General features: G+C 40.2%; 1 protein-coding gene across 5 annotated transcripts in view; it reads right to left on the minus strand.

Annotated features, from left to right (window-relative positions):
• The window catches only part of OPHN1 (oligophrenin 1), a 627,552-nt gene that overhangs the window by 111,692 nt on the left and 490,218 nt on the right, over window positions 1-25,642 (minus strand). For all 5 annotated transcript variants that reach the window (XM_027535147.1, XM_027535145.1, XM_027535143.1 and 2 more), the window contains one exon: window positions 12,372-12,531. In XM_027535147.1, the coding sequence (XP_027390948.1) occupies window positions 12,372-12,531 (160 nt within the window). The remainder of the gene's footprint in view (window positions 1-12,371; window positions 12,532-25,642) is intronic.

Here is a 25,642-nt window from a genome sequence, read left to right on the forward strand (position 1 = left end):
TCTATACCCCAACCAGTAATGCTGAAGAAGCTGAAGTTGAACGGTTCTATGAAGACCTACAAGACCTTATAGAACTAACACCCAAAAAAGATGTCCTTTTCATTATAGGGGACTGGAATGCAAAAGTAGGAAGTTAAGAAACACCTGGAGTAACAGGCAAATTTGGCCTTGGAATACAGAATGAAGCAGGGCAAAGACTAATAGAGTTTTGCCAAGAAAATGCACTGGTCATAGCTAACACCCTCTTCCAGCAACACAAGGGAAGACTCTATACATGGACATCATCAGATGCTCAACACCGAAATCAGATTGATTATATTCTTTGCAGCCAAAGATGGAGAAACTCTATACAGTCAGCAAAAACAAGACCAGGAGTTGACTGTGGCTCAGACCATGAACTCCTTATTGCCAAATTCAGACTTAAATTGAAGAAAGTAGGGAAAACCACTAGACCATTCAGGTATGACCTAAATCAAATCCCTTATGATTATACAGCGGAAGTGAGAAATAGATTTAAGGGACGAGATCTGATAGACAGAGTGTCTGATGAACTATGGAATGAGGTTCGTGACATTGTACAGAAGACAGGGATCAAGACCATCCCCATGGAAAAGAAATGCAAAAAAGCAAAATGGCTGTCTGGGGAGGCCTTACAAATAGCTGTGAAAAGAAGAGAAGTGAAAAGCAAAGGAGAAAAGGAAAGATATAAACATCCAAATGCAGAGTTCCAAAGAATAGCAAGAAGAGATAAGAAAGCCTTCCTCAGGGATCAATGCAAAGAAATAGAGGAAAACAACAGTGCTGGGAGCAGGAGCTCCACCCGTGGCAAAGGTCATGAGGAAGGAGGCTCGGCATATGCAAAGGCAGGATTGAACCTCAGGAGTCCCCCTGGAAATCCTCGAGCATCTACCCCCAAAACCAGAGTCTGCCTACTTTCTGCTTTGTGCTCTCACCTACACCTATGACTTTATGGGGGGCTGTCCCCCACTACCTCTCTCTAAAAAAAAAAAAAAAAAAAGAGTTAACTTTCAGCTCCAGTTAATAAAGTTCCTGGGTGTGATAGTGTTTCAACCTACAAACTCCTTTGGAAGTCCTCTAGCCTGCGTGAATAGGTTTTTCCGGCCACACGTGATTGCTTAGAGCCTCCCAACTGTGAGAGGCATGAGATGCTCTAAACTGTCTAAATACAGATTCCTTTGAGCAGTTGAAAGATTGATTAGAAATTGTATTGGTGAAGGGTTTTTCACTTGTTGGGCCAATGTTTGCTGCTAAGTTTCCATATCCCTTACCTGCTGTGTCCCTGGCAGTGTATTGATTAATATAATTGGTGTAAGTAGTAGCTTTAATGTTTGTAACCTTGGACCCTTGAGTCAATTCTTTTTCTTGTTATAGCCCACCACACCTTTGCCCTGTAGGAATGCAAATTTATCTAATGCTTTTGGAGGGTGGTACCTGACTAATCACCTTTAGAGAAAAATAAGTTTTCGGAAGAAAGGGTCTTAAAATGTTAACAGGCCTCCCGGCCAGAAGATGATGCAAATCACCTAAATATTTCATATGATAAGTTTGCAGGAAGAAAGCCTGGCTTACTGCATGACTCTAACCCTTCCCCCATTATCCTCTATGCATAACTTAAGGTATAAAAACTACTTTGGAAAATAAAGTGCGGGCCTTGTTCACTGAAACTTGGTCTCCTCATGTCGTTCTTTCTCTCACCTTCTGGCTGAATTATTCAGCCTCTTTTCTCCACTGAATTTCCTCACTGAGCTATCCTTATTTCAGCCTCTTTTCTCCACTAAATTTTCTCACTGAGCTATCCTTATTTAACCACTCTTTATATACTTAATTAACGTTTAATTAAGCAATTGTTTCCTGATCTTTGCCGACGCCGTCCCCGCTTCAAATTCCCTGGATCCACCAGGGCTGGACCCCAGAACAACAGAATGGGAAAGATTAGAGATCTCTTCAAGAAAATCAGAGAATCCAAAGGAACATTTCATGCAAAGATGGGCTCGATAAAGGACAGAAATGGCATGGACCTAATAGAAGCAGAAGATATTAAGAAGAGATGGCAAGAATACACAGAAGAACTGTACAAAAAAGATCTTCAAGACCCAGATAATCACGATGGTGTGATCACTGACCTAGAGATAGACATCCTGGAATGTGAAGTCAAGCGGGCCTTAGAAAGCATCACTACGAACAAAGCTAGTGGAGGTGATAGAATCCCAGTTGAGCTATTTGAAATCCTGAAAGATGATGCTGTGAAAGTGCTGCACTCAATATGCCAGCAAATTTGGAAAACTCAGCAGTGGCCACAGGACTGGAAAAGTCAGTTTTCATTCCAATCCCAAAGAAAGGCAAGGCAAAGAATGCTCAAACTACCACACAACTGCACTCATCTCACACGCTAGTAAAGTAATGCTCAAAATTCTCCAAGCCAGGCTTCAGCAATATGTGAACCATGAACTTCCTGATGTTCAAGCTGGTTTTAGAAAAGGAAGAGGAACCAGAGATCAAATTGCCAACATCTGCTGGATTATGGAAAAAGCAAGAGAGTTCCAGAAAAACATCTATTTCTGCTTTATTGACTATGTTAAAGCCTTTGACTGTGTGGATCACAATAAACTGTGGAAAATTCTGAAAGAGATGGGAATAGCAGACCACCTGATCTGCCTCTTGAGAAATCTGTATGCAGGTCAGGAAGCAACAGTTAGAACTGGACATGGAACAACAGACTGGTTCCAAACAGGAAAAGGAGTACATCAAGGCTATATATTGTTACCCTGCTTATTTAACTCATATGCAGAGTACATCATGAGAAACGCTGGGCTGGAAGAAGCACAAGCTGGAATCAAGATTGCCAGGAGAAATATCAATAACCTCAGATATGCAGATGACACCACCCTTATGGCAGAAAGTGAAGAGGAACTAAAAAGCCTCTTGATGAAAGTGAAAGAGGAGAGTGAAAAAGTTGGCTTAAAGCTCAACATTCAGAAAACGAAGATCATGGCATCCGGTCCCATCACTTCATGGGAAATAGATTGGGAAACAGTGGAAACAGTGTCAGACTTTATTTTTCTGGGCTCCAAAATCACTGCAGATGGTGACTGCAGCCATGAAATTAAAAGAGGCTTACTCCTTGGAAGGAAAGTTATGACCAACCTAGACATCATATTAAAAAGCAGAGACATTGCCAACAAAGGTTCATCTAGTCAAGGCTATGGTTTTTCCTGTGGTCATGTATGGATGTGAGAGTTGGACTGTGAAGAAGGCTGAGCGCCAAAGAATTGATGCTTTTGAACTGTGGTGTTGGAGAAGACTCTTGAGAGTCCCTTGGACTGCAAGGAGATCCAACCAGTCCATTCTGAAGGAGATCAGCCCTGGGATTTCTTTGGAAGGAATGATGCTAAAGCTGAAACTCCAGTACTTTGGCCCCCTGATGTGAAGAGTTGACTCATTGGAAGAAACTCTGATGCTGGGAGGGATTGGGGGCAAGAGGAGAAGGGGACGATAGAGGATGAGATGGCTGGATGGCATCACTGACTCAATGGATGTGAGTCTGAGTGAACTCCGGGAGTTGGTGATGGACAGGGAGGCCTGGCATGCTGCATTTCATGGGGTCGCAAAAGAGTCGGACACGACTGAGTGACTGATCTGATCTGATGTTGTGGGAGTGAATCTGGTAAAACTATATAAGACCTTGATAAGACTAGCAAGTGGGGCACTCTCTGTCCCCTTTCTAATGTCTATGTCAGAAGCTTTCTCTGTCCTTTTTCACTGTAATAAAACTTCTGCCACACAAAAGCTCTGAATGATTAAGCCTGGTCCCTGGTCCCGAAGCTAAATCTTTAGAGATCAGGCACCTAACACCGTTCACCTATCAACACCTTTCCTTCCAAGGAACAAGCCTTCCATTTGTTTCAAATGTATTCCTAATTGCTTATTAAAGCATTTTTATGCTGGGTGCTTTAAAACTCTTATCAGATAATTAACAACTATATCATCTGTCATCTGTGTTGCTATTGGAGATCTTTTCTCATTCATATTGAGATCTTCCTGGTTCTTGGTATGGAAAATAATTTTCAACTGAAGTCTGTACATTTTGAGAATTATGAGAATCTTGTTTTTACTTATACTTTCTGTTAGAGCAGGCCTCCTCTGACAGCGTCTCTGACAGGAGAAGCACTATCTTATTATTACCAGGATGACTGGAAATCCAGATTTTCAACTTTCCCTCTACATCCCCATGGGAAGGAAAGAATTCTTGTTACTGATAGGCAAAAGTAGGAGTTGAGGCTCCTCACTACACCCTGTTCTAGAATGTGAAAACAAGTGGGCCTTAGGAAGAATTACTAAGAACAGAGCTAGTGGAGGTGATAGAATTCCACTTGAGTTATTTCAAATTCTAAAAGATGATGCTGTTAAAGTGCTTTACTCAATATGCCAGAAAATTTGGAAAACTCAACAATGGCCACAGGACTGAAAAAGGTCAGTGTTCATTTCAATCCCAAAGAAAGGCAATGCCAAAGAATGTTCAAACAATCATACAATTACGCTCATTTCATATGCTAGCAAGGTAATGCTCAAAATCCTTCAAGCTAGGCCTCAACAGTATGTGAACCAAGAAATTCCAGATGTACAAGATGGATTTAGAAAAGGCAGAGGAATCAGAGACCAATTTGCCAACATCCGTTGGATAACAGAAAAAGCAAGAGCATTCCAGAAAAACATCTACTTGTGCTTCATTGACTATTACATGAAAGCCTTTGACTGTGGATCACAACTGTGGAAAATTCTTAAAGAAATGGGAATGCCAGACCACCTTACCTGCCTCTTGAGAAACCAGTATGCAGGTAAGGAAGCAAGTTAGAACTGGACATGGAACAATGGACTGGTTCAAATTGGGAAAGGACTATGTCAAGGATGTATATTGTCCCCTGGCTTATTTAAATTATATGCACAGTACATCATGCAAAATGCTGGGCTGGATGAATCATAATCTGGAATTAAGATTGCCAAGAGAAACATTAACAACCTCTGATATGCAGATGATACCACCCTAATGGCAGAAAGTGAAGAGGAACTAAAGAGCCTCTTGAGGAAGGTGAAAGAGGAGAGTGAAAAGGCTGGCTATTATACAGAGTGAAGTAAGTCAGAAAGAAAAACACCAATACAGTATATTAACACACATATATATGGAATTTAGAAAGATGGCAACTATGATCCTATATGCGAGAGAGCAAAAGAGACACAGATGTAAAGAATAGACTTTTGGACTCTGTGTGAGGAGAGGGTGGGATGATTTGAGACAAGAGCATTGAAACATGTATATTATCATATATGAACTAGATCACGAGTCCAGGTTTGATGCATGAGACAGGGTGCTCAGGGCTGGTGCACTGGGATGACCCTGAAGGATGGGATGGGGAGGGAGGTGGGAGGGGGTTTCAGGATGGGGAACACATGTACACCCATGGCTGATAAATGCGAATGTATGGCAAAAACCACTACAATATTGTAAAGTAATCAGCCTCCAATTAAATTAAATAAATTTTAAAAAAACCCAAAAAACTCCACATTCAAAAAACTAAGATCACGGCATCTGGTCCCATCAATTCATGGCAAATAGATGGGGAAAAAATATAAACAGTGGTGGATTTTATTTTCTTGGGCTCCAAAATCATTGTGGATGGTGAATGCAGCCATGAAATTAAAGGATGCTTGCTCCTTGAAAGAAAAGCTATGACTAACTTAGCATATTAAAAAGCAAAGACATCCCTTTGCCAACAAAGGTCAGTACAGTCAAAGCTATGGTTTTTCCAGCAGTCATGCATGGATGTGAGAGTTGGACCATAAAGAAGGCTGAGTGCCAAATAATTGATGTTTTTGAACTGTGGTGCTAGAGAAGACTCTTGAGAGTCTCTTGGACAGCAAGGAGATCAAACCAGGCAATCCTAAAGGAAACCAGTCCTGAATATTCATTGGAAGAACTGATGCTAAAGCTCTAATACTTTGGTCACCTGATTCGAAGAGCCATATCATTGGAAAAGACCCTGATGCTGGGAGAGATTAAGGGCAGAAAGAGAAAGGAATGACAGAGAATGAAATGGTTGGATTGTGTCACTGACTCAACAGACCTGAGTTTTGAGTATACTCTCTTAGATGGTGAAGGACAGGGAAGTCTGGCATGCTGCAGTACATGGAGTTGCATTGAGTCAGACACGACTTAAGTGACTGAACAACAACAACAACTAGGCCCTGTTGATACCACTGTGGCTGGAAAAGAAGGGTGTCCATTACTTTTCCCCACATGGTCTTCTCTCCTTTGACACCAGTGTGGTAGACTTATTACCACTGAGTGATAATGTCCTATATTTCTAGCAGGCCTCCTCTGACACTATAGACAGTGGGGGAGGGTAAGGATGAAGTCTGGTTCCCAACTGGGCCTCCTTGAGATAATCACATGGAGCAGGAAGAGGCTGGTTGAGGTGCCTTGTTACAGACTGGCTTTCTACTCAGCCTTTGCTGAGACTGGGGGTGAGGCCTCAAGTTTTTGGTGGCATTTTGATGTGAAGGGGTTATTATAAAAATTTTTTTTCTTTGTTGTTAGGCTGTTTTTCTCCAGTTCCTTGGATAGTGAGAACAGGCTTTTGCTGTGACCGTTTTAACTGTACCCATTGATGTTCTTAGGTTGTCAGCTTCTATACTACTCAATCTGGGAAACAGGAGGCAAAAACAAATCTCTGATGACTTGTGGCCCCATTGTTCCTCAGGTCCCAAGATCCATAGCTGGTCTGGTGTGCCTTATTCCCTTCAAATTTCAGATTCTTCATTTTTAAATTTTTTTTTAATTTTATATTGGAGCATACTTGATTAACAATGTGTTAGTTTCAGGTGGTTCAGTTATACATATTCATGTATCTATTATTTTTAAAATACTTTTCCCATTTAGATTACAGAATATTGAGCAATGTTCCCTGTGCTATACAGTAGGTCCTTGTTGTTATCTGTTTTAAATATAGCAGTGTGTACTTGTCAGTCTTAAACTCCCAGTTTATCCCTGCCCTTTACTCTACTCCCCTATTAACAACAAATTTGTTCTCTAAGTCTATGAGTCTGTTTCTGTTTTGTGATGGTTTCATATATGGTGTCTAGTGTTTTTAACCTTTTCAAGTAGAGGCGTAAAATATGCATATTAATGCATTTGTGTGTATGTACTGTTTTTCTTTGACAGAATGACAAAGAAGAAATTATTGAAATGACAATTGGAACTAGGAGTTGAGAATAGGTAAAGGGTGGAATTGTCTTTTATTCTACACTTTCTTCATGGTTGGAAATTTTTACCATGTATTGCTCATATTTAAAATTTTAAAAAACACTTAAAACAGTAGATACTTTTCAGTACCTGTCTTATATGACATGTCTTGGGAACTGGAAACCACTGTCCACTCTTCCTTCCAAAAACGATCTCCTTTCCAGGAGTCTATGACTCCCTAGCTCCTCATTCTCCTGTAACTGAACATTCTTTTCGTTTTTTTTTTTTTTTTTTTTAATTTATTTTGTGGTCTCTTCTAATGGCCCTTAAAACACTGGCATTCCCTAGGTTTCAATCTTTGGTCTAACATTTATTCTCCTGCTTCAAGTATTCCCTAGGCAAGACTATTTGCTTGCATGGTTTTAACCACTGCCTCTATGCTATAAAAGGAGAACTGTATGTCCCTAATCCTGTTCTCCTATCTTACCTCAGAGGTCTCTCAGGCCTATCTATCATAACTTGTCCCAAACTGAACTCGTGCTCTTTTTTTTTCCAATTCTTCTCTTTCCTCAGCCTATCCATCATAGTAAAATGGCAACTTCATCCCTCCAGTTGCTAAGATATAAAACCTTGAAGTTATCAATGACTCCTCTCTGTCTCCCACATTCGACCTATGATTTGTCAGCAAGTCCTGACAGCTCTGCCTTCAAAATTATTTAGAATCTAACCACTTCTCACCATCTCCACTGTTTGTACCACCATCATCTGAGGTACAAACCACTTCTTGATTCCATTGTTGAAACAGGTTCCTAATCAGTCTCCTTGCTTCTACCCTTGTTCCCCTACAGCTATTATCCACAAAGCCTCCAAAATATTCCTATTAAGTCAAATCATGTCATTTCTCTAGTCAAAAACCTCATTTTATCCTACTCAGATAGCAAAGTCAAATTCCTTCCAAAGGCTTCTAAGGCCCTATAGGATCTATTCAGCTCTCCCTCCCTACTTCCTCTCTGAACCTATATTCTTCTGTTTCTTCTTTTGATTCATCTATTCTAGCCAATCTGGCCTCGTTTTTGTACCATGAACATGATAAGCACATTTCTGCCTCAGAGATTTCCTACTTATTTCTTCAACCTAGATTGTTTTCTCCACTAATACCTGAATGAACTATTCCTTTATTTCTTGTGGGTCTCTTCTCAGAAGTCATTTTCTCAATGAGGTCTTCCTGGGCACTGTATTTAAAATTTGAAAATCACTTCTCTCAACCATTCCTATGCCCCTTCTCTGCTTTACTGTTCATCTTAATGTTCATCACCATTTAATATACTATATATTTTACTTACATGGACACTGCTTTTCTAATTTACATAAAGGTTATATCTCCAGCACCTAAAACAATACCTGGCAAATGTGGGTTCAATTCAGTTCTGTTCAGTCGCTTAGTCATGTCTGACTCTTTGCGACCCCATGAACCGCAGCACGCCAGGCCTCCCTGTCCATTACCTACTCCTGGAGTTCACCCAAACCCATGTCCATTGTGTCAGTGATGCCATCCAACCATCTCATCCTCTGTCGTCCCCTTCTCCTCCTGCCCTCAATCTTTCCCAGCATCAGGGTCTTTTCAAATGAGTCAGCTCTCCACATCGCAAATGTGGGTACTCAATACATATTTTCTGAATGAATGAACCAAACCAGTTAATAAATAAATGATATTTGCTCTTTAGACCATGAGTCAGAACATTACAGCTCACAGGTCTGCTGCCAGTTTTGCCAATGGAATTTTATTTGTTTGACAGAAAACAACAAAATTCTATAAAGTAATTATCCTACAATAAAAATATAAATTAATTTAAAAAAAGTTTGTCAATTCCTGCTTTGGATTCATAGTCAACTACTTCTAAGATATTGATCTCTGGATATATTTCAAAAATCTCAAAAACAACATGGCCCAAATTGAGCTTTTTCTCCATCCCTCCAAAATTTTCTCATTCTGTATTTCTTACATGTATGAAGTACAGCCCCATCCACACAGTATCCCAGATGTAAGTCTATTCATCATATTACTTAAGTTTGAAGCAAGGCTTTCCCAAGCTTGTAAGAGAGTCAATTTCTAGGCCAGTTGATAAGAAGTCCGGGGTCCCCGAGGAGCAGAAAGGGGTCTTGGGCTCTCAAGGAGGAGATAGGGGTGTGGAATTCTCAAAGAGGAGGAAAGGACAAACATTTTTTTCTACATTACTTAGTCACATAAAATGATTTTTTCTTTAAGCCCAGAGCTGATAATTACATAACAAAACAACTCAGCTTAAACTCTATATATAACAATAAGGATTATATAACAATAATGTATCCTGCTTACTTAGTCACATAAAATGTTTACTTAATCCAGCTTACTTAATCCTACATTACTTAGTCACATAAAATGATTTTTTCTTTAAGCCCAGAGCTGATAATTACATAACAAAACAACTCAGCTTAAACTCTATATATAACAATAAAGGATTATATAACAATAATGTATCCTGCTTAAGTTTCCCCTTCTTGGAAACCTTCTGACTAAACCTGTTATCTTAAAATGTATATTATGGGAGTGGGTCTGGTTAGATCTTTCTATTATTAGTTCTAATCCTGTCATCTTAAAATGTAAGTTGTGGGAGTGGGTCTAGTAAGATCTTTACAACCTTGAGACATTCTTTTGATTTATTGTAATAACCAATTAAAAAGTAGCTCCCTTGCTAAGACTAACAAGGGGGGCACTCTTTGTCCTCCTTCTGATGTCTATGTCAGAAGTTTTCTCTGTCCCTTTTTCACTTTAATAAAAATCTGCTATACAAAAGCTTTTGAGTGATCAAGCCTGGTCCCTGGTCCCAAAGCTAAGTTTTCTTTGGAGATCAGACTCCAACATCTTTCATCATAAGCTATCACTTGCAAGAACTATTTCAAACATTCCAAACTCCTTAATGAGTCAAAGTCTTGTCCTTTTAGGATATGGCCACTGTTTGCCTCCAATCACATCTCCTGCCACTCCTATTTCCATTTCATGATACAATAACATAAAATGGTTAGGGATTTTAGGCCCTTGGGGCCTTAGTTCATGCTGGACCACCTCCTGAAAATTTCATTTCCCTATTTTCCTTTCTTTCCCACTTTAAATACTGATATAGGTTGTACTTCTCTGCAAGTACCCATCTTTGATAAACCCAAAGTGCCCTGTAAATACCCAGTAATACAACTGTACCAAAATGATTGCTGAGACAGCACAGCATAGTGATTAAATACTTCAACTCTGAGCCAGGTACTTGGATTTAAATTCCAGGTTTGTCACTAGCTAAGTTTGGGGCATGTAACTATCACATGTGGGCGTGTGCTCAGTTGCTTCAGTCATGTCTGATTCTTGCTACCCCATGAACAGTAGCCCGCCAGTCTCCTCGTTCATGATATTTCCCAGGCAAGGATACTGGAGTGGGTTGCCATTTCCTCCTCCAGGGGATCTTCCTGACTAAGGGATTGAACCAGAGCCTCCTGCAGCTTCACATTGGCACGTAGATTCTTTACTGTTGAGCCACCTGGGAAGCACAACTATCACACAGCATGTGTTTATATCACCTTCACATTTCAGCTGAAAAAAAAAAAATGACTACCAGAGAAGTTACATTGTTTAATGTAACAAAGATAATATGGCAGAGAATACCAATTGTTCTCCAAAATCCATTCTCTATTTCTTTTAGTAAAAAAAAAACTAAAGTCTTAGCTGGACACATGGCTGCCCCAAATAAAAACTAAATTTCCCTGCTTCTCTTATAGCTAGTGGAGAAGACAATGGCAACCCACTCCAGTACTTTTGCCTGGAAAATCCCATGGACAGAGGAGCCTGGTAAGCTGCAGTCCATGGGGTCGTGAAGAGTTGGACATGACTGAGCGACTTCACTATCACTTTTCACTTTCATGCACTGGAGAAGGAAATGGCAACCCACTCCAGTGTTCTTGCCTGGAGAATCCCAGGGACGGTGGAGTCTGGTGGGCTGCTGTCCATGGGGTTGCACAGAGTAGGACACGACTGAAGTGACTTAGCAGCAGCAGCTTATAGCTAGATGTGACCATGAGATTGAGTTCTGATAAATGGTATGTAAACAAAAGTGATATGAGAGACTTCCACGTCATTGCCTTAAAGGAAACAGCTATATCCTCCACTTTCTTTCATCCCTCCCAGTTGATATAATGTAGAAGATATTTGGTCATGTAGGTGAAGCAGCACCTTAGGGATGACAGAACAACAAAGAAGTAACCCGGGTTATAGTTCTTGTCAAATCACCATATCAGGCCTGGACCAACTTGTTGAACCATTACAGAACCAAGAAATAAATGTCTTGAAGCTGTTGTGGTGTCTTAGCAGCTTAATCTATGTATTTTACCTAATGTATCCTATCCTAAGAGCTTGGATTTGAACTGTACATACCACCTGGACTGTATCACCAGTCCCCTCCCCATGAAGAAACTTTTTTATTGAATTGTGCTCTGCTAAGAGGGTACTGGCTGCTAGAAAGCTAAGAGTCAAATGTAGGGTCATTCATAGCAAGTGTATAGGACTTGTCAGTAAGTATTTCTTGTCTAGCTTCATCCTTGGGTTTATTTTCTGTCTATCATTATTTTTCATTTTTGATTTGACCTAATTATAATGTATACTACCTCATATTTAACATACCATAAAAATATAACACCTTACATTATTTCAGAATGTGATGGGATTTAAATAAACATAAATATTGCTTTCTTTATGGTTTAATTGTACATGTACCATTTTTACACCTATTATTTTCCTTTGTTTACATAATTGTTTCCATATTATACTATTAATTCCTTAAAGGTATGAACAATGATATTTTTCTTCTTCTATACATTCTTGCATGGAGCTTGACAACAAAATAGTTGAATACTCTAGCAATGTTTGTTAAATAAATGAATTTCACAAGGTCAGCAATGCTATTAAATGTCACTGTATCATATGGAATTTCCTTCCATTGTAACTTGAGCCAGAGAGAAGATACAGCTTTAAAAATTGGTTAGGGGAAAGTGTCACATGTTTGGAGGAATGATGGTGAGGACAGAAAATACATACCTTGACAAAGTGCTCAATTAGGATTTCCACCACAATATTCTGGAATTTGATGTTCATCATGGCAGCCACAGTGTCCTCCTGAGCTCTCATGAGAGTGGGCCCAAAGATCACCCCCATGTTAGAGGGGGTCATAAGATTCTCTTTGCTGTGCTCACACACACTGCCAGAAGAGAAAGAAAACAATTAACAAGATTTTTTCCAAGACCCTCTTGTAACTAAAACTGTGTTAGATGCTTTAGGGGGTAAGAGAAACTACAAAGCAGAAGAAAAGGAGAGTTCCAAAATATAAATGGTAAGAAAAGATTACAAAGGAAGCAACTAGCAAAGAATACAAGATAGTGTTTAATTAGGGGCCAAAGTGAAACATAGCTAACTTAGTTCATAGCACTGTACAAGTCACAAGAAGGGAAGTAGATGGCTTTAGTGTTTGGAAAGACAGGTGAGAAGCAAGATGGCATTCCAGGGCAAGAGTTACAGTATGTATAAAGCATATATAAAGAAAAAGCACATAGAGAAAGTGCCTACCACTCTTACCAGTCAGGAATCTAGTCTCTTCCTCAGCTCTAGCTAGAGAGGCAAAGAGCTCAAAGAATCAAAAGAGATCCTTAAGAACAGCACTTTTGAATTATCCTTACTTTATAGATGAGAAAATAGAGGTCCAACGAATGAGATTTGGCTGAAGCCATAATCAGTTAGCTTGATTACTGAAGGGCCTGTAATCCAAAATTTTCTGATCCTTAATTATGTTCTTTACTTAAATTACCTTTAGTGGCTTCCTATTACTTATAGGACACTGCCAATTGTCCTTAAAGTAGCAATTAAACTCTTCAGTAACTTGACACCTACTTCCAGTCTCAATGCACAGCCTGGGCTCTGAAGCTGACCTGGGTTTGAATCCCAGCACTGTCACCCATTAGATGTGTAACAGTGCGTGTTGGTGATCTAACCTCTCTGGGCTTAAGCTTTCCCACTTGTGAAAATAGTATCCATTTCAGAGGGTTGTGAAATAAATAGAGCTAAATTGCGTTAGAAAGGTATCCTGGAAATATTTAATTAGAAGGATCTACTATTATAATGACCTCTCCAGGAGGCTCCATCTAAAAATTGCAGACATATAACACCCATATGTTGTTCAGTCTCTAAGTGGTATCTGACTCTTTGCGACCCCATGGACTGTGGTAACTGGGCTTCCCTGGTGTCTTTGAGGGTAACACATCCGCCTGCAATGTGGGAGACCTGGGTTCGATCCCTGGGTTGGGAAGATCCCCTGGGAAAGGAAATGGCCACCCACTCCAGTACTCTTGCCTGGAAAATCCCATGGATGGAGAAGCCTGTAGGCTACAGTCTATGGTAGGCTACAGTGGACTGCAGTAAGTCTGGCTTCCCTGTCCTTCACTATCTCCTGGAATTTGCTTAGATTCATGTTCATTGAATCAGTGATGCCAACCAATCATCTCATCCTCTGTCACCTGCTTTTCCTCCTGCCCTCAATTTTTCCCAGCATCAAGGTCTTTATCAATGAGTAAGCTCTTCTCTTCAAGTGGCCAAAGTATTGGAGCTTCATCTTCAGCATCAGTCATTTCAATGAATATTCAGGGTTGATTTCCTTTAGGATTGACTGGCTTGATATCCATGCCATCCAAAAGACTCTCAAGAGTCTTCCCCAGCACCACAGTTTGAAAGCATCAGTTCTTTAGTACTCAGCCTTCTTTATGGTCCAATTGTCACATCTGTACATGACTAATGGAAAAACCATAGTGTGAACTATATGGACATTTGTTGGCAAAGTGATTTCTCTGCTTTTTAAGATGCTGTCTAGGTTTGTCACAGCTTTTGTTCCAGGGAGCAAGTGTCTTAATTTCAAGGCTGCAGTCACCATCCACAGTGATCTTGGAGACCAAGAAAATAAAACCCACTGCTGTTTCCATTTTTCCTCGTTTATTTGCCATGAAGTGATGGAAGCAAGTGTCATGATATTAGTTTTTGAATGTTGAGTTTTAAGCCAGCCTTTTCACTCTCCTCTTTCAACCTCATCTAGAGGCTCTTTAGTTCCTCTTCACTTTCTGCCATAAGGGTGGTATCATCTGCATATGTGAGATTGTTGATATTAATCCTAGCAATCTTGATTCCAGTTTGTGATTCATTCAGCACCGCATTTCATATGATATATTCTGCATATAAGTTAAATAAGCAGGATGACAGTATACATCCTGATGTACTCCTTTTCCAGTTATGACCCAATCCATTGTTCCATGTCCAGTTTTAACTTTTGCTTCTTGACCTGGATACAAATTTCTCAAGAGGCAGGTAAGGTGGGTATACCAGAGTATACCCATCTCTTTAACAATTTTAAACAATTTGATGTGATCCATACAGTCAAATGCTTTCAAGTAGTTAATGAAGCAGAAGATGTTTTTCTGGAATTCCCTTGCTTTTGCTATGATCCAACAGTTTTTGGCAATATGATCTCTGTTACTCTGCATTTTCTAAATCTAGCTTGTACATCTGGAAGTTCTTGGTTCGTGTACTGCTGAAGCCTAGCTTGAAGGATTTTGAGCATTACCTTCGTAGCATGTGAAATGAGTGTAACTGTGAGGTTGTTTGAACATTATTTGGCATTGCCTTTCTTTGGGATTGGAAAGAAAACTTACTTTTTCCAGGCCTGTGGCCACTATTGAGTTTTCCAAATTTGCTGGCATATTGAGTGCAGCACTTTAACAGCATCACTTTCAGGATTTGAAATAGCTCAGCTAGAATTCCATCACCTCCACTAGCTTTGTTCATAGTAATGCCTCCTAAGGTCCACTTGACTTCACACTCTAGGATGTCTGGCTCTAGGTGAGTGACCACACCATTGTGGTAATCCAAATCATTAAGACCTCTTTTTGTATAGCTATTCTGTGTATTCTTGTTATGTCCTCTTAATCACTTCTGCTTCTGTTAGTTCCTTGCAGTTTCTGTCCTTTATTGTGCTCATCTCTGCATGAAATGTTCCCTTGATATCTCTAATTTTCTTGAAGACATCACTGCTGCTGCTGCTGCTGCTAAGTCAAGTCACTTCAGCTGTGTCCAACTCTGTGCAACCCCATAGACTGCAGCCCATCAGGCTCCCCCGTCCCTGGGATTCTCCAGGCAAGAACACTGGAGTGGCTTGCCATTTCCTTCTCCAATGCATGAAAGTGAAAAGTGAAAGTGAAGTCGCTCAGTCGTGTCTGACTCTTTGCGACCCCATGGACTGCAGCCTACCTGGCTCCTCCACCCATGGGATTTTCCAGGCAAGAGTACTGGAGTGGGTTGCCATTGCCTTCTCCGAGATAGACTAGTTTTATATATATATATATATTTTTTTTTTCAAATTACAAGCACTATATAAATATGAAAAAAAGATTAACAATTATGGAAATAATTTCTAGACTACATATAAAATTACAATAATTTAGAGTTGGAAGGAGCCATAAGGGACACAGTGTCTGACCTTCCTAGTGAATTACCTGCACTGAGACACAGAATGATGAAACAGCTTGCCCCAGGTCACTGAGTTAAAACACAACAATGCTGAACAAGAAAGCAGAGCAAAAAAATCCAGTTCATGGCACTTTCTACTGTGCATTCAGTTCAAATAACATATGAGTGTCTACCATTTGCAAAGTACTGTAGAAAAAATGAATATACCCTTGTCTCTGCTATCAAGAAGATCACAGTTTACATGGGGAGACAGACTAATAGAAGTCACAAAATAAAGCATAAGTAGAATAATAAAAAATATAGCTAACTATCTTTTGAGTCAAATATAATTTGCTTTTGCCTCCTATTGGGCCTTTTCCACCAATTTAATCAAAATCTACCTATCCTGTCTAATAACAAAAAAAGTACCTATTAAGAATCATACAAATAAAATGTGAGGAGTAGGGTAACAGTGGTTTTGTGCTTGCTACACCTCTGTTATGCTTTATTTCTTATTACTACTGCACATTATTTTTGTAACCTTTCAAAATGCTTAAGGTCAACATGTTCCTTCATAAAATTCTGAGTTATAAATTTTATATTACTTTATAAAATTATATTATAAAGACTGTAGCAAAAAAGAAATATGCCACACATCACTGAAAAGGAATGAAATGATGCTGTATGCAACGGCAACCCACTCTAGTACTCTTGCCTGGAAAATCCCATGGAAAGAGGAGCCTGGTAGGCTGCAGTCCATGGGGTCGCTAAGAGTCCGGCACGACTGAGCGACTTCACTTTCACTTTTCACTTTCATGCATTGGAGAAGGAAATGACAACCCACTCCAGTATTCTTGCCTGGAGAATCCCAGGGACAGAGGAGCCCTGTGGGCTACCGTCTATGGGGTCACACAGAGTCGGACACGACTGAAGCGACTTAGCAGCAGCAGTAGCGTTAGCTTTGCTAGTTGCTTTGCTAGTTGAAGAGATCGCTAGTCTTTCCTATTTTATTGCTTTCCTCTAGTTCCTTCCATTGATCATTTAAGAAGGCTTTCTTTTCTCTCCTTGCTATTTTCTGCACCTCTGCATTTGGATGGGTGTATCTTTCCCTTTATTCTTTGCTTTTCACTTCTATTCTTTCCTCAGCTATTTGTAAGGCCTCCTCAGACAACCATTTTGCCTTGTTGCATTTATTTTTCTTTGAGATGGTTTTGGTCACCACCTTTTGTTCATTGTTACAAACTTCCATCCATATTTCTTCAGGCACTCTGTCTACCAGATCTAATCCCTTGAATCTATTTGTCACTTCCACTGTATAATCATAAGGGATTTTGTTTAGGTCATACCTAAATGGCCTAGTGGTCTTCCCTACTTTCTTCAATTTTAGTCTGAATTTTTCAATAAGAAGTTCAAGATCTGAGCCACAGTCAGCCCCAGGTCTTGTTTTTGTTGACTGTATAGAGCTTCTCCAACTTTGGCTGCAAGGAACATAATCAATCTGATTTTAGTATTGATTATCTGGTGATGTCCATGTGTAAAGTTGTCTCTTGTGTTGTTGGAAGAGGGTATTTGCTATGATCAGTGCGTTCTCTTGGCAAAACTCTGTTAGCCTCTGCCCTACTTCATTTTGTACTCCAAGCCAAACTTGTCTGTTGCTTCAGGTATCTCTTGACTCCAAACTTTTGCATTCCAGTCCCCTATGCTGAAAAGAAAATCCTTTTTTGGTGTTAGTTCTGGAAGGTCTTGTAGGTCTTCATAGAACCATTCAACCTCTATTTCTTCGGCATTAGTGGTTGGGGCATACACTTGGATTACTGTGATGTTGAATGGTTTGCCTTGGAAATGTACCAAGATCATTCTGTCATTTTAGAGAATGCACTCAAGTACTGCATTTCAGACTCTTTTGTTGACTATGAGGGCTACTCCATTTCTTCTAAGGGATTCTTGCCCCCAAATAGTAGACATAATGGTCATCTGAATTAAATTTATCCCTCCCTGTCCATTTTAATTTACTGAATCCTAAAATGTTGACACATATACTACACTGCCTAGATAAGGTTTTCTGGCTATATTATGCTGTTTCAGATCTCCATATCTTTGCTTCATGCTATTTCCTCTGTTTCTAATGTCTCCATCCTCCTGTATCCAAAGAATCTCTATTTATCCTTTGAGATTCACTTTAGGTGACATTTTCTTCAGGGCTCTCTTAGCCCACTGTCCTCATCTTGATTGACACCATTGGTAAGTCAAGCATGTTGCAATTTTCTGTTTCCTATCTGCCTTTCCTACTAGTTGGTAAACAACTTCCAAGTGTGTGTGTGCCTCACACAGAGCAAATACTAATAATTATTTTAATAGAACTGAGAGACTCTAGTGCTCTTTCATGTATTCAGGCAGCCAAGTAAAAGCTGTTTGGCCCTTGGTTACTTTGGTTTTGAGTTGAGGGGATGAGGGAGTGGAACAGCTCACTGAAAACCAAATTGAAAATCCTGTCCAGATGAAGGCCCTTGAAAGACTCACTGGCATCAAGAGGCAGGCTCTAGTCACTAAGAAGGTAATTGACAGGGACTGAATCCTTAAACAAATCCTAATGAAATCTGTTAATCACATGACAAAGGCCAGGTACCATTCAGATGATAATGAACAGTAACTATTCACTGGCCTTTGATATTGCTGGACTGGTGATGGATCCCTTTTAACCTTAAACACGTACACAATTAATTAACCCTTATTCTTTAGTGACAGAACAGTTTAGATGTTAAAACAGAAAAGCAACTCCATGCTGCCACCAAAGGATCCAGAATGGCTAAACCACTAGTAACAAATCAAGGACACTAGTGAGACAACAGCCTTCAACATGTATGAATGCTTATCTCCTTAGAGTTTTGAAAGAAAGTTACTTTGGTTGAATATGCAGTTCACCTAATCCCATAACTCCAAAAGGCATAGTATTTTATCTCTGAAGCCTAGTTTCACAGAGGGAAAAGCACTTAGTCGAGGTCAATTTGTGAGTATATGGAAATACAGGGATTCAAACCCATATCTGTTGGGCTCCAAGCCTTACAGTCATCTCATTGCATCCCACTGCCTCCTTATCTAGTATCTAGTTCCTGTCAAGAAATCAACCCTGATGGGATCCTCTTTAAGCTAAGACAGGTGAGACAGTGCACTAAGTTGTGTCTGACTCTTGCAACCCCATGGACTGTAGCCTGCCAGGCTCCACTGTCTATGGGATTCTCGAGGCAAGAATACTGGAGTGGGTTGCAGCTACCTTATATTTCTCTGATGTATGTTCTTGGTATTTCATTTAGGACATTCTTTTCCTTCTTGGTCTTCTTATGGGATTTGAAAGTTATTCTATTCTCTGGGGAGATTTCTTTCCATTTGATATCTCTCCTTTTATTATACATTTTGAAAACCATTAAGAGGCATAATTTTTGATTAATAAGATGAATGAAACCAAAAATAAGGGCATCATGAGTAGTGAATTAGGTAGGAGTTGGTAGCGTGAATTGAGAGCAAAGAAATCTTAAATTCTCTAGTTCACTTAAACTAGAGAAAATGGGTACAACTTTTTGAACATCAAATTTAAAACAAAGAAACAGGTATTATAGGGAGGTTATAAGAAGGGCTATCCTGGTGGCTCAGACAGTAAAGAATCTGCCTGTAAGGCAAGAGACCTGGGTTTGATTCCAGTTTGGGAAGATTCCCTGGAGGAAGGCATGGCAACCCATTTCAGTATTCCTGCCTGGAGAATCCCCATGGACAGAAATGCCTGGTGGGCTACAGTCCATGGGGTTGCAAAGACTTGGACATGACTGAGTGACTAATCACGGCACTTAAAAAGCCTCCAGTTTAGGAAAAAATAATTTTGATTGGATGGTTTAGATAGGAGGTTATAAGTTTTGTTTTTATAGACATTTTAATTTATAACCTCTCATCTAAACCATCTAATCAAAATTACTACATTATTATCCAGTAATCCCAGTTCTAGGTACATATCCAAAGGAAATGAAATCAAAATCTCAAAGAGAATATCTGTATTCCTATGTTCATTGCATTAGTCACAATAGCCTGTGTCTTTAGATGGACAAACAGATAAGGATATACATAAAATGGATTATTAATGCACCTTTAAAAAGAAGGAAATCCTGACATTTGCAACAACATGGATCAACATGGAGGAAATTATGTTAAGTGAAATAAGCTGGACACAGAGAGTGGAATGGTAGTTGCCAGGGACTGAGAAGTGTGGTGGAAAAATGGGGCGATATTGGTCAAGAGATACAAAGTTTCAGGTACATAAGATGAGTAAGTTTGGAGATCTAATATATATCAATATGAATGTAGTTAACAATATTGTATTTTGCTCTTGAAATTTACTAACAGGGTATATCATAAGTGTTCTTATTAAAAAGAAAGAAAAGAAGGGAGGAAGGGAGAATGGAAGGATGGGAGGAAGAAAGAAAATGGTAACTATATGAGGTGATGTTGTTATTTAGTCACTGAGTTGTGTCCAACTCTTTTGCGACCCCATGGATTATAGTCTGCCAGGCTGTTCTGTCCATGGAATTTCCCAGGCAAGAATACTGGAGAGGGTGGCCATTTTTTTCTCCAGGGGATCCTCACCAGCCAGGGATCAAACTGGCATCTAATTAGCTTTATTATGGTAATTATTTCACAGAATATACATATACCAAATGTCACTATGGTATATAAGTTATACAACATAAATTGTACAACTTTTTTTTGTCAATTATACCTCAACAAATATGAAAAAATAAAAGCAAAACCTAAATAAGTTCATTAAACTGGTTCCATCAATAATGTGTTATATGACTTTGGGCATATCTTTTTGCATCCCTAGGTATCTGTTCCTTCACCTCTAAAATAAGAAGATTATTGTGTAATCTAAAAAGCTTTTTGGCTCTGCCATTCAGTGACTCTATGAGCATCCTCTCTGGAAGATAATTAGAAAAAAAGACAGTCACACATTATGTGTCTACTGTTGGAAGAACACACAAATCATTTATTAAGTATATTTGCCCTCCCTACTCGAAACACCCTCTCAAAGAAAATCCAAAATAACAACAACAACAAAAAACAAACAAAAACTCAAATTGCTCAAAAACAAATAAAAAGAACTTGAATCAGAGCAAGCCTTTTGATTCAACTATCAGATCAGATCAGATCAGATCAGTCGCTCAGTCGTGTCCGACTCTTTGCGACCCCATGAATCACAGCACACCAGGCCTCCCTGTCCATCACCAACTCCTGGAGTTCATTCAGACTCAGGTCCATCGAGTCAGTGATGCCATCCAGCCATCTCATCCTCTGTTGTCCCCTTCTCCTCTTGCCCCCAATCCTTCCCAGCATCAGAGTCTTTTCCAATGAGTCAACTCTTCGCATGAGGTGGCCAAAGTACTGGAGTTTCAGCTTTAAAAGTTTGCCATAGATTCAACTATGGTAAACTTTAAAAAACAAATTACATGCTTTCTTTAACAAATAAATTATAAGAAAAAAGAAAAAGATGAAAAAGGAACTAATAGTACTTCCGATGGGCTCAATAAAGGACAGAAATGATAGGGAGCTAACAGAAGCAGAAGATATTAAGAAGAGGTGGCAAGAATACACAGAACGACTGTACATAAAAGATCTTCAGGACCCAGAAATCACGATGATGTGGTCACTCACCTAGAGCCAAACATCTTGGAATGTGAAGTCAAGTGGGCCTTAGGAAGCATCACTATGAACAAAGTTAGTGGAGGTGATGGAATTCTAGTTGAGCTATTTCAAATCCTGAAAGATGATGCTGTGAAAGTGCTGTACTCAATATGCCAGCAAATTTGGAAAACTCAGCAGTGGCTACAGGACTGGAAAAGGTCAGTTTTCATTCCAATCCCAAAGAAAGGCAATGCCAAAAAATGCTCAAACTACTGCCCAATTACACTCATCTCACACGCTAGTAAAGTGATGCTTAAAACTCTCCAAGCCAGGCTTCAACAATACGAGAACCATGAACTTCCAGCTGTTCAAGCTAGTTTTAGAAAAGCCAGTGGAACCAAGGATCAAATTGCCAACATCCACTGGATCATCAAAAAAGCAAGAGAGTTCCAGAAAAACATCTATTTCTGCTTTATTGGCTATGCCAAAGCCTTTGACTGTGTGGATCACAATAAACTGTGGAAAATTCTGAAAGAGATGGGAATACCAGACCACCTGACCTGTCTCCTGAGAAATATGTTTGCAGGTCAGGAAGCAACATTTAGAACTGAACAGGGAGTAACACACTGGTTCCAAATAGGAAAAGGAGTACGTCAAGGCTGTATATTGTCACCCTGCTTATTTAACTTATATGCAGAGTACATCATGAGAAACGTTGGGCTGGAGGAAGCACAAGCTGGAATCAAGATTGCCGGGAAAAATATCAATAACCTCAGATATGCAGATGATACCACTCTTATGGAAGAAAGTGAAGAACTAAAGAGCCTCTTGATGAAAGTGAAAGAGGAGAGTGAAAAAGTTGGCTTACAGCTCAACATTCAGAAAACTAAGATCATGGTATCTGGTCCCATTACTTCATGGCAAACAGATGGGGAAACAGTGGAAACAGTGGCTGACTTTATTTTTCTGGGCTCCAAAATCACGGCAGATGGCGATTGCAGCCATGAAATTAAAAGACACTTACTCCTTAGAAGGAAAGTTACGACCAACCTGGACAGCATATTAAAAAGTAGAGGCATTACTTTGTCAACAAAGGTCCGTCTAGTCAAGGCTATGGTTTTTCCAGTGGTCATGTATGGATGTGAGAGTTGGATTATAAAGAAAGCTGAGAGCCGAAGAATTGATGCTTTTGAACTGTAGTGTTGGAGTGTTGGAGAAGTCCCTTGGACTGCAAGGAGATCCAACCAGTCCATTCTAAAAGATATCAGTCCTGGGTGTTCTTTGGAAGGACTGATGCTAAAGCTGAAATTCCAGTACTTTGGCTACCTCATGCGAAGAGTTGACTCGTTGGAAAAGACTCTGAGGCTGGGAGGGATTGGGGGCAGGAAGAGAAGGGGACGACAGAGGATGAGATGGTTGGATGGCATCACTGATCCGGTGGACATAAGTTTGTGTGAACTCCGGGAGTTGGTGATGGACAGGGAGGTCTGGCGTGCTGCAATTCATGGGGTCGCAAAAAGTCAGACACGACTGAGCCACTGAACTGAACTGAACTGAACTGATGTTGGGAAAGATTGAGGCCAGGAGGAGAAGGGGACGACAGAGGATAAGATGGCTGGATGGCATTACCAACTCAATAGACATGGGTTTGGGTGGACTCTGGGAGTTGGTGATAGACAGGGAGGCATGCCATGCTGAAGTTCATAGGATCACAAAGAGTCGGACACAACTGAGTGACTGTACTGAACTGAACTGAGGGTTTCCTTGGTGGCTTGCTGCTGCTGCTAAGTCACGTCAGTCGTGTCCAACTCTGTGCGACCCCATTGATGGCAGCCCACCAGGCTCCTCCGTCCCTGGGATTTTCCAGGCAAGAACACTGGAGTGGGTTGCCATTGCCTTCTCCAATGCATGAAAGTGAAAAGTGAAAGTGAAGTCGCTCAGTTGTGTCCAACTCTTAGCGACCCAATGGACTGCAGCCCACCAGGCTCCTCCGTCCATGGGATTTTCCAGGCAAGAGTACTGGAGTGGCTTGCCATTGCCTTCTTGTAAACAATTCTCCTGGCAATGGAGGAAACTCCGGTTTGATCCCTGAGTGAGGAAGATCCCCTGGAGAAAGAAATGGGAACCCACCCCAGTATTTTTGCCTGGAGAATTCCATGGACAGAGAAACCTGGATAGCTATAATCCATGGGTTCACAAAAAAGTCGGACACCACTTAGTGACTCAACAACAAAAGTGGTCCAGTGGAGACAGGAATGGGGCTGGAAGGAATGACATGGCCCAAAGACACTGCAGAGTTGCTGGAACCAAGTATGTCCAAGATGGTTGGAAGTCAACCTCCACTAAAACTTGAGCCTTAGTATCATTTCAGTTCAATTCAGTTGCTCAGTCGTGTCAGACTCTTTGTGACGCCATGAATTGCAGCATGCCAGGCCTCCCTGTCTATCACCAACTCCCGGAGCTTACCCAAACTCATGAGCTTTAGTATATGCTCATTGTAATACATGTGTGCTCAGTCAGAGTTGTGTCTGACTCTTTGTGAGCCTGTGGACTATAGTCCACCAGGCTTCTCTGTCCATGGGATTTTTCAGGCAAGAAAACTGATATGGGTTACCATTTCCTCCTCCAGGGATCGAACCTGACCCTGGGATTGAACCCACATCTACTTCATTGGCAGGCATATTTGTTACCACTGAACAACCTGGGAAGGCCCATTGTAATACACTAGCAAGCTAAATGACACACCATAGGCGCCATGACAGTCCTGAGGCTGACCATGAAAGTTCAAAAAATGGGCAGAGCCCAACTCCCAGATATCCCCACCTCTTCCCCAAAATAGCTGGAATAATCCTCCCACTCATTAGCCTATAAATTACCCAGTCCTATAAGAACTGTCAACCCTGTGCTTTCTCTCTCTTGCCTCTTGCCTTCTAAGATGACCCACACTCTGTCTATGGATCTATGGAGTGTGTATCTCCCTGAACAAACTTTCTTTTTCTTTATTATGGCTCGCTCTTGAATTCTTTCCTGTGCAACGCCAAGAATCCGCACTTGGTGGCCATCTCAGGGACTTGCCTGAGGCATGGGACATGACCATCCACTCACAACTCACTCTCTTGAAACACAGCAGTAAAGAATCTGCCAACACAGAGGACATATGTGCAGGGTTCATTTCTTAGTCCAGGAAGATTTCACATGCTGCACAACTACAGAAATCCATTCACTCTGGGGCTTGTGTTCTGTGATGAGAAGCCACCACAATGAGAAGAAGTTCATGTACTGTGACTAGAGAGATGCCCCCCATTTGCTGCAACTAGCGAAAGACTGTGTGTAGCAAAAAAGACCCAGCACAGCCAAAAATAAATAAATAATTTCATTCAAAAGAAGGAACTTATAGATTAGGAACATGACAAAAAATCATGGAGACTCTATCCTATTAAACCTTGGCCTCTGTGTTCTTTATTAGCCCTCTAAGTGATTCTGATGGGTTTCCTTGGTGGCTCAGATGGTAAAGAATCTGCCTGCAGTTCAAGAGACCAGGGTTTAAGCCCTGGCTTGGGAAGATACTCTAGAGAAGGCAACGGCTGGACGGAGAAGGCAATGGCTGGACAGAGAAGCCTGGTAGGCTAGAGTCCATGGGGTTGGAAACAGTCAGACTAAGTGACTAATACACACACAAGTGATTCTGATACACAAAAAAGTGTGAGAACTACTGCTATAGATAAGGAATCACCAAACTGTGGCCCCTCAGCCAAATACAATCTGTTTTTGTAGATAAAGTTTTACTGGAGAATTGTTATGCATATTCATCCACATATTTTAATGGCTGTTTTGTATTACAATGGTAGAACTAAGTAGCTTGGATGAAGTCCATATACCTCACAAAACCTTCAATATGCATTATATAATCCTTTCCAGAAAACATTTTGCTGATTTCTGCTAGAGATTAAGAGAATTAAAAAAATATTAGAAAAGATTTCTATGTGTGGATGCTATTTGGATTCTGATTCAAAGAAAAAACATATGACAAATTTGAGACTACTGGAAAATTGATCACAGAATATTTACTAATATTAAGTAATTGTTAACAATTTATTTTCAGATATGATAAATTATATTGCATTTATAAGTACAAAGAATTTTAATTTTAAATATACATACTG

Source organism: Bos indicus x Bos taurus, chromosome X, assembly GCF_003369695.1.
Source record: "Bos indicus x Bos taurus breed Angus x Brahman F1 hybrid chromosome X, Bos_hybrid_MaternalHap_v2.0, whole genome shotgun sequence".
NCBI lineage: Eukaryota > Metazoa > Chordata > Mammalia > Artiodactyla > Bovidae > Bos > Bos indicus x Bos taurus.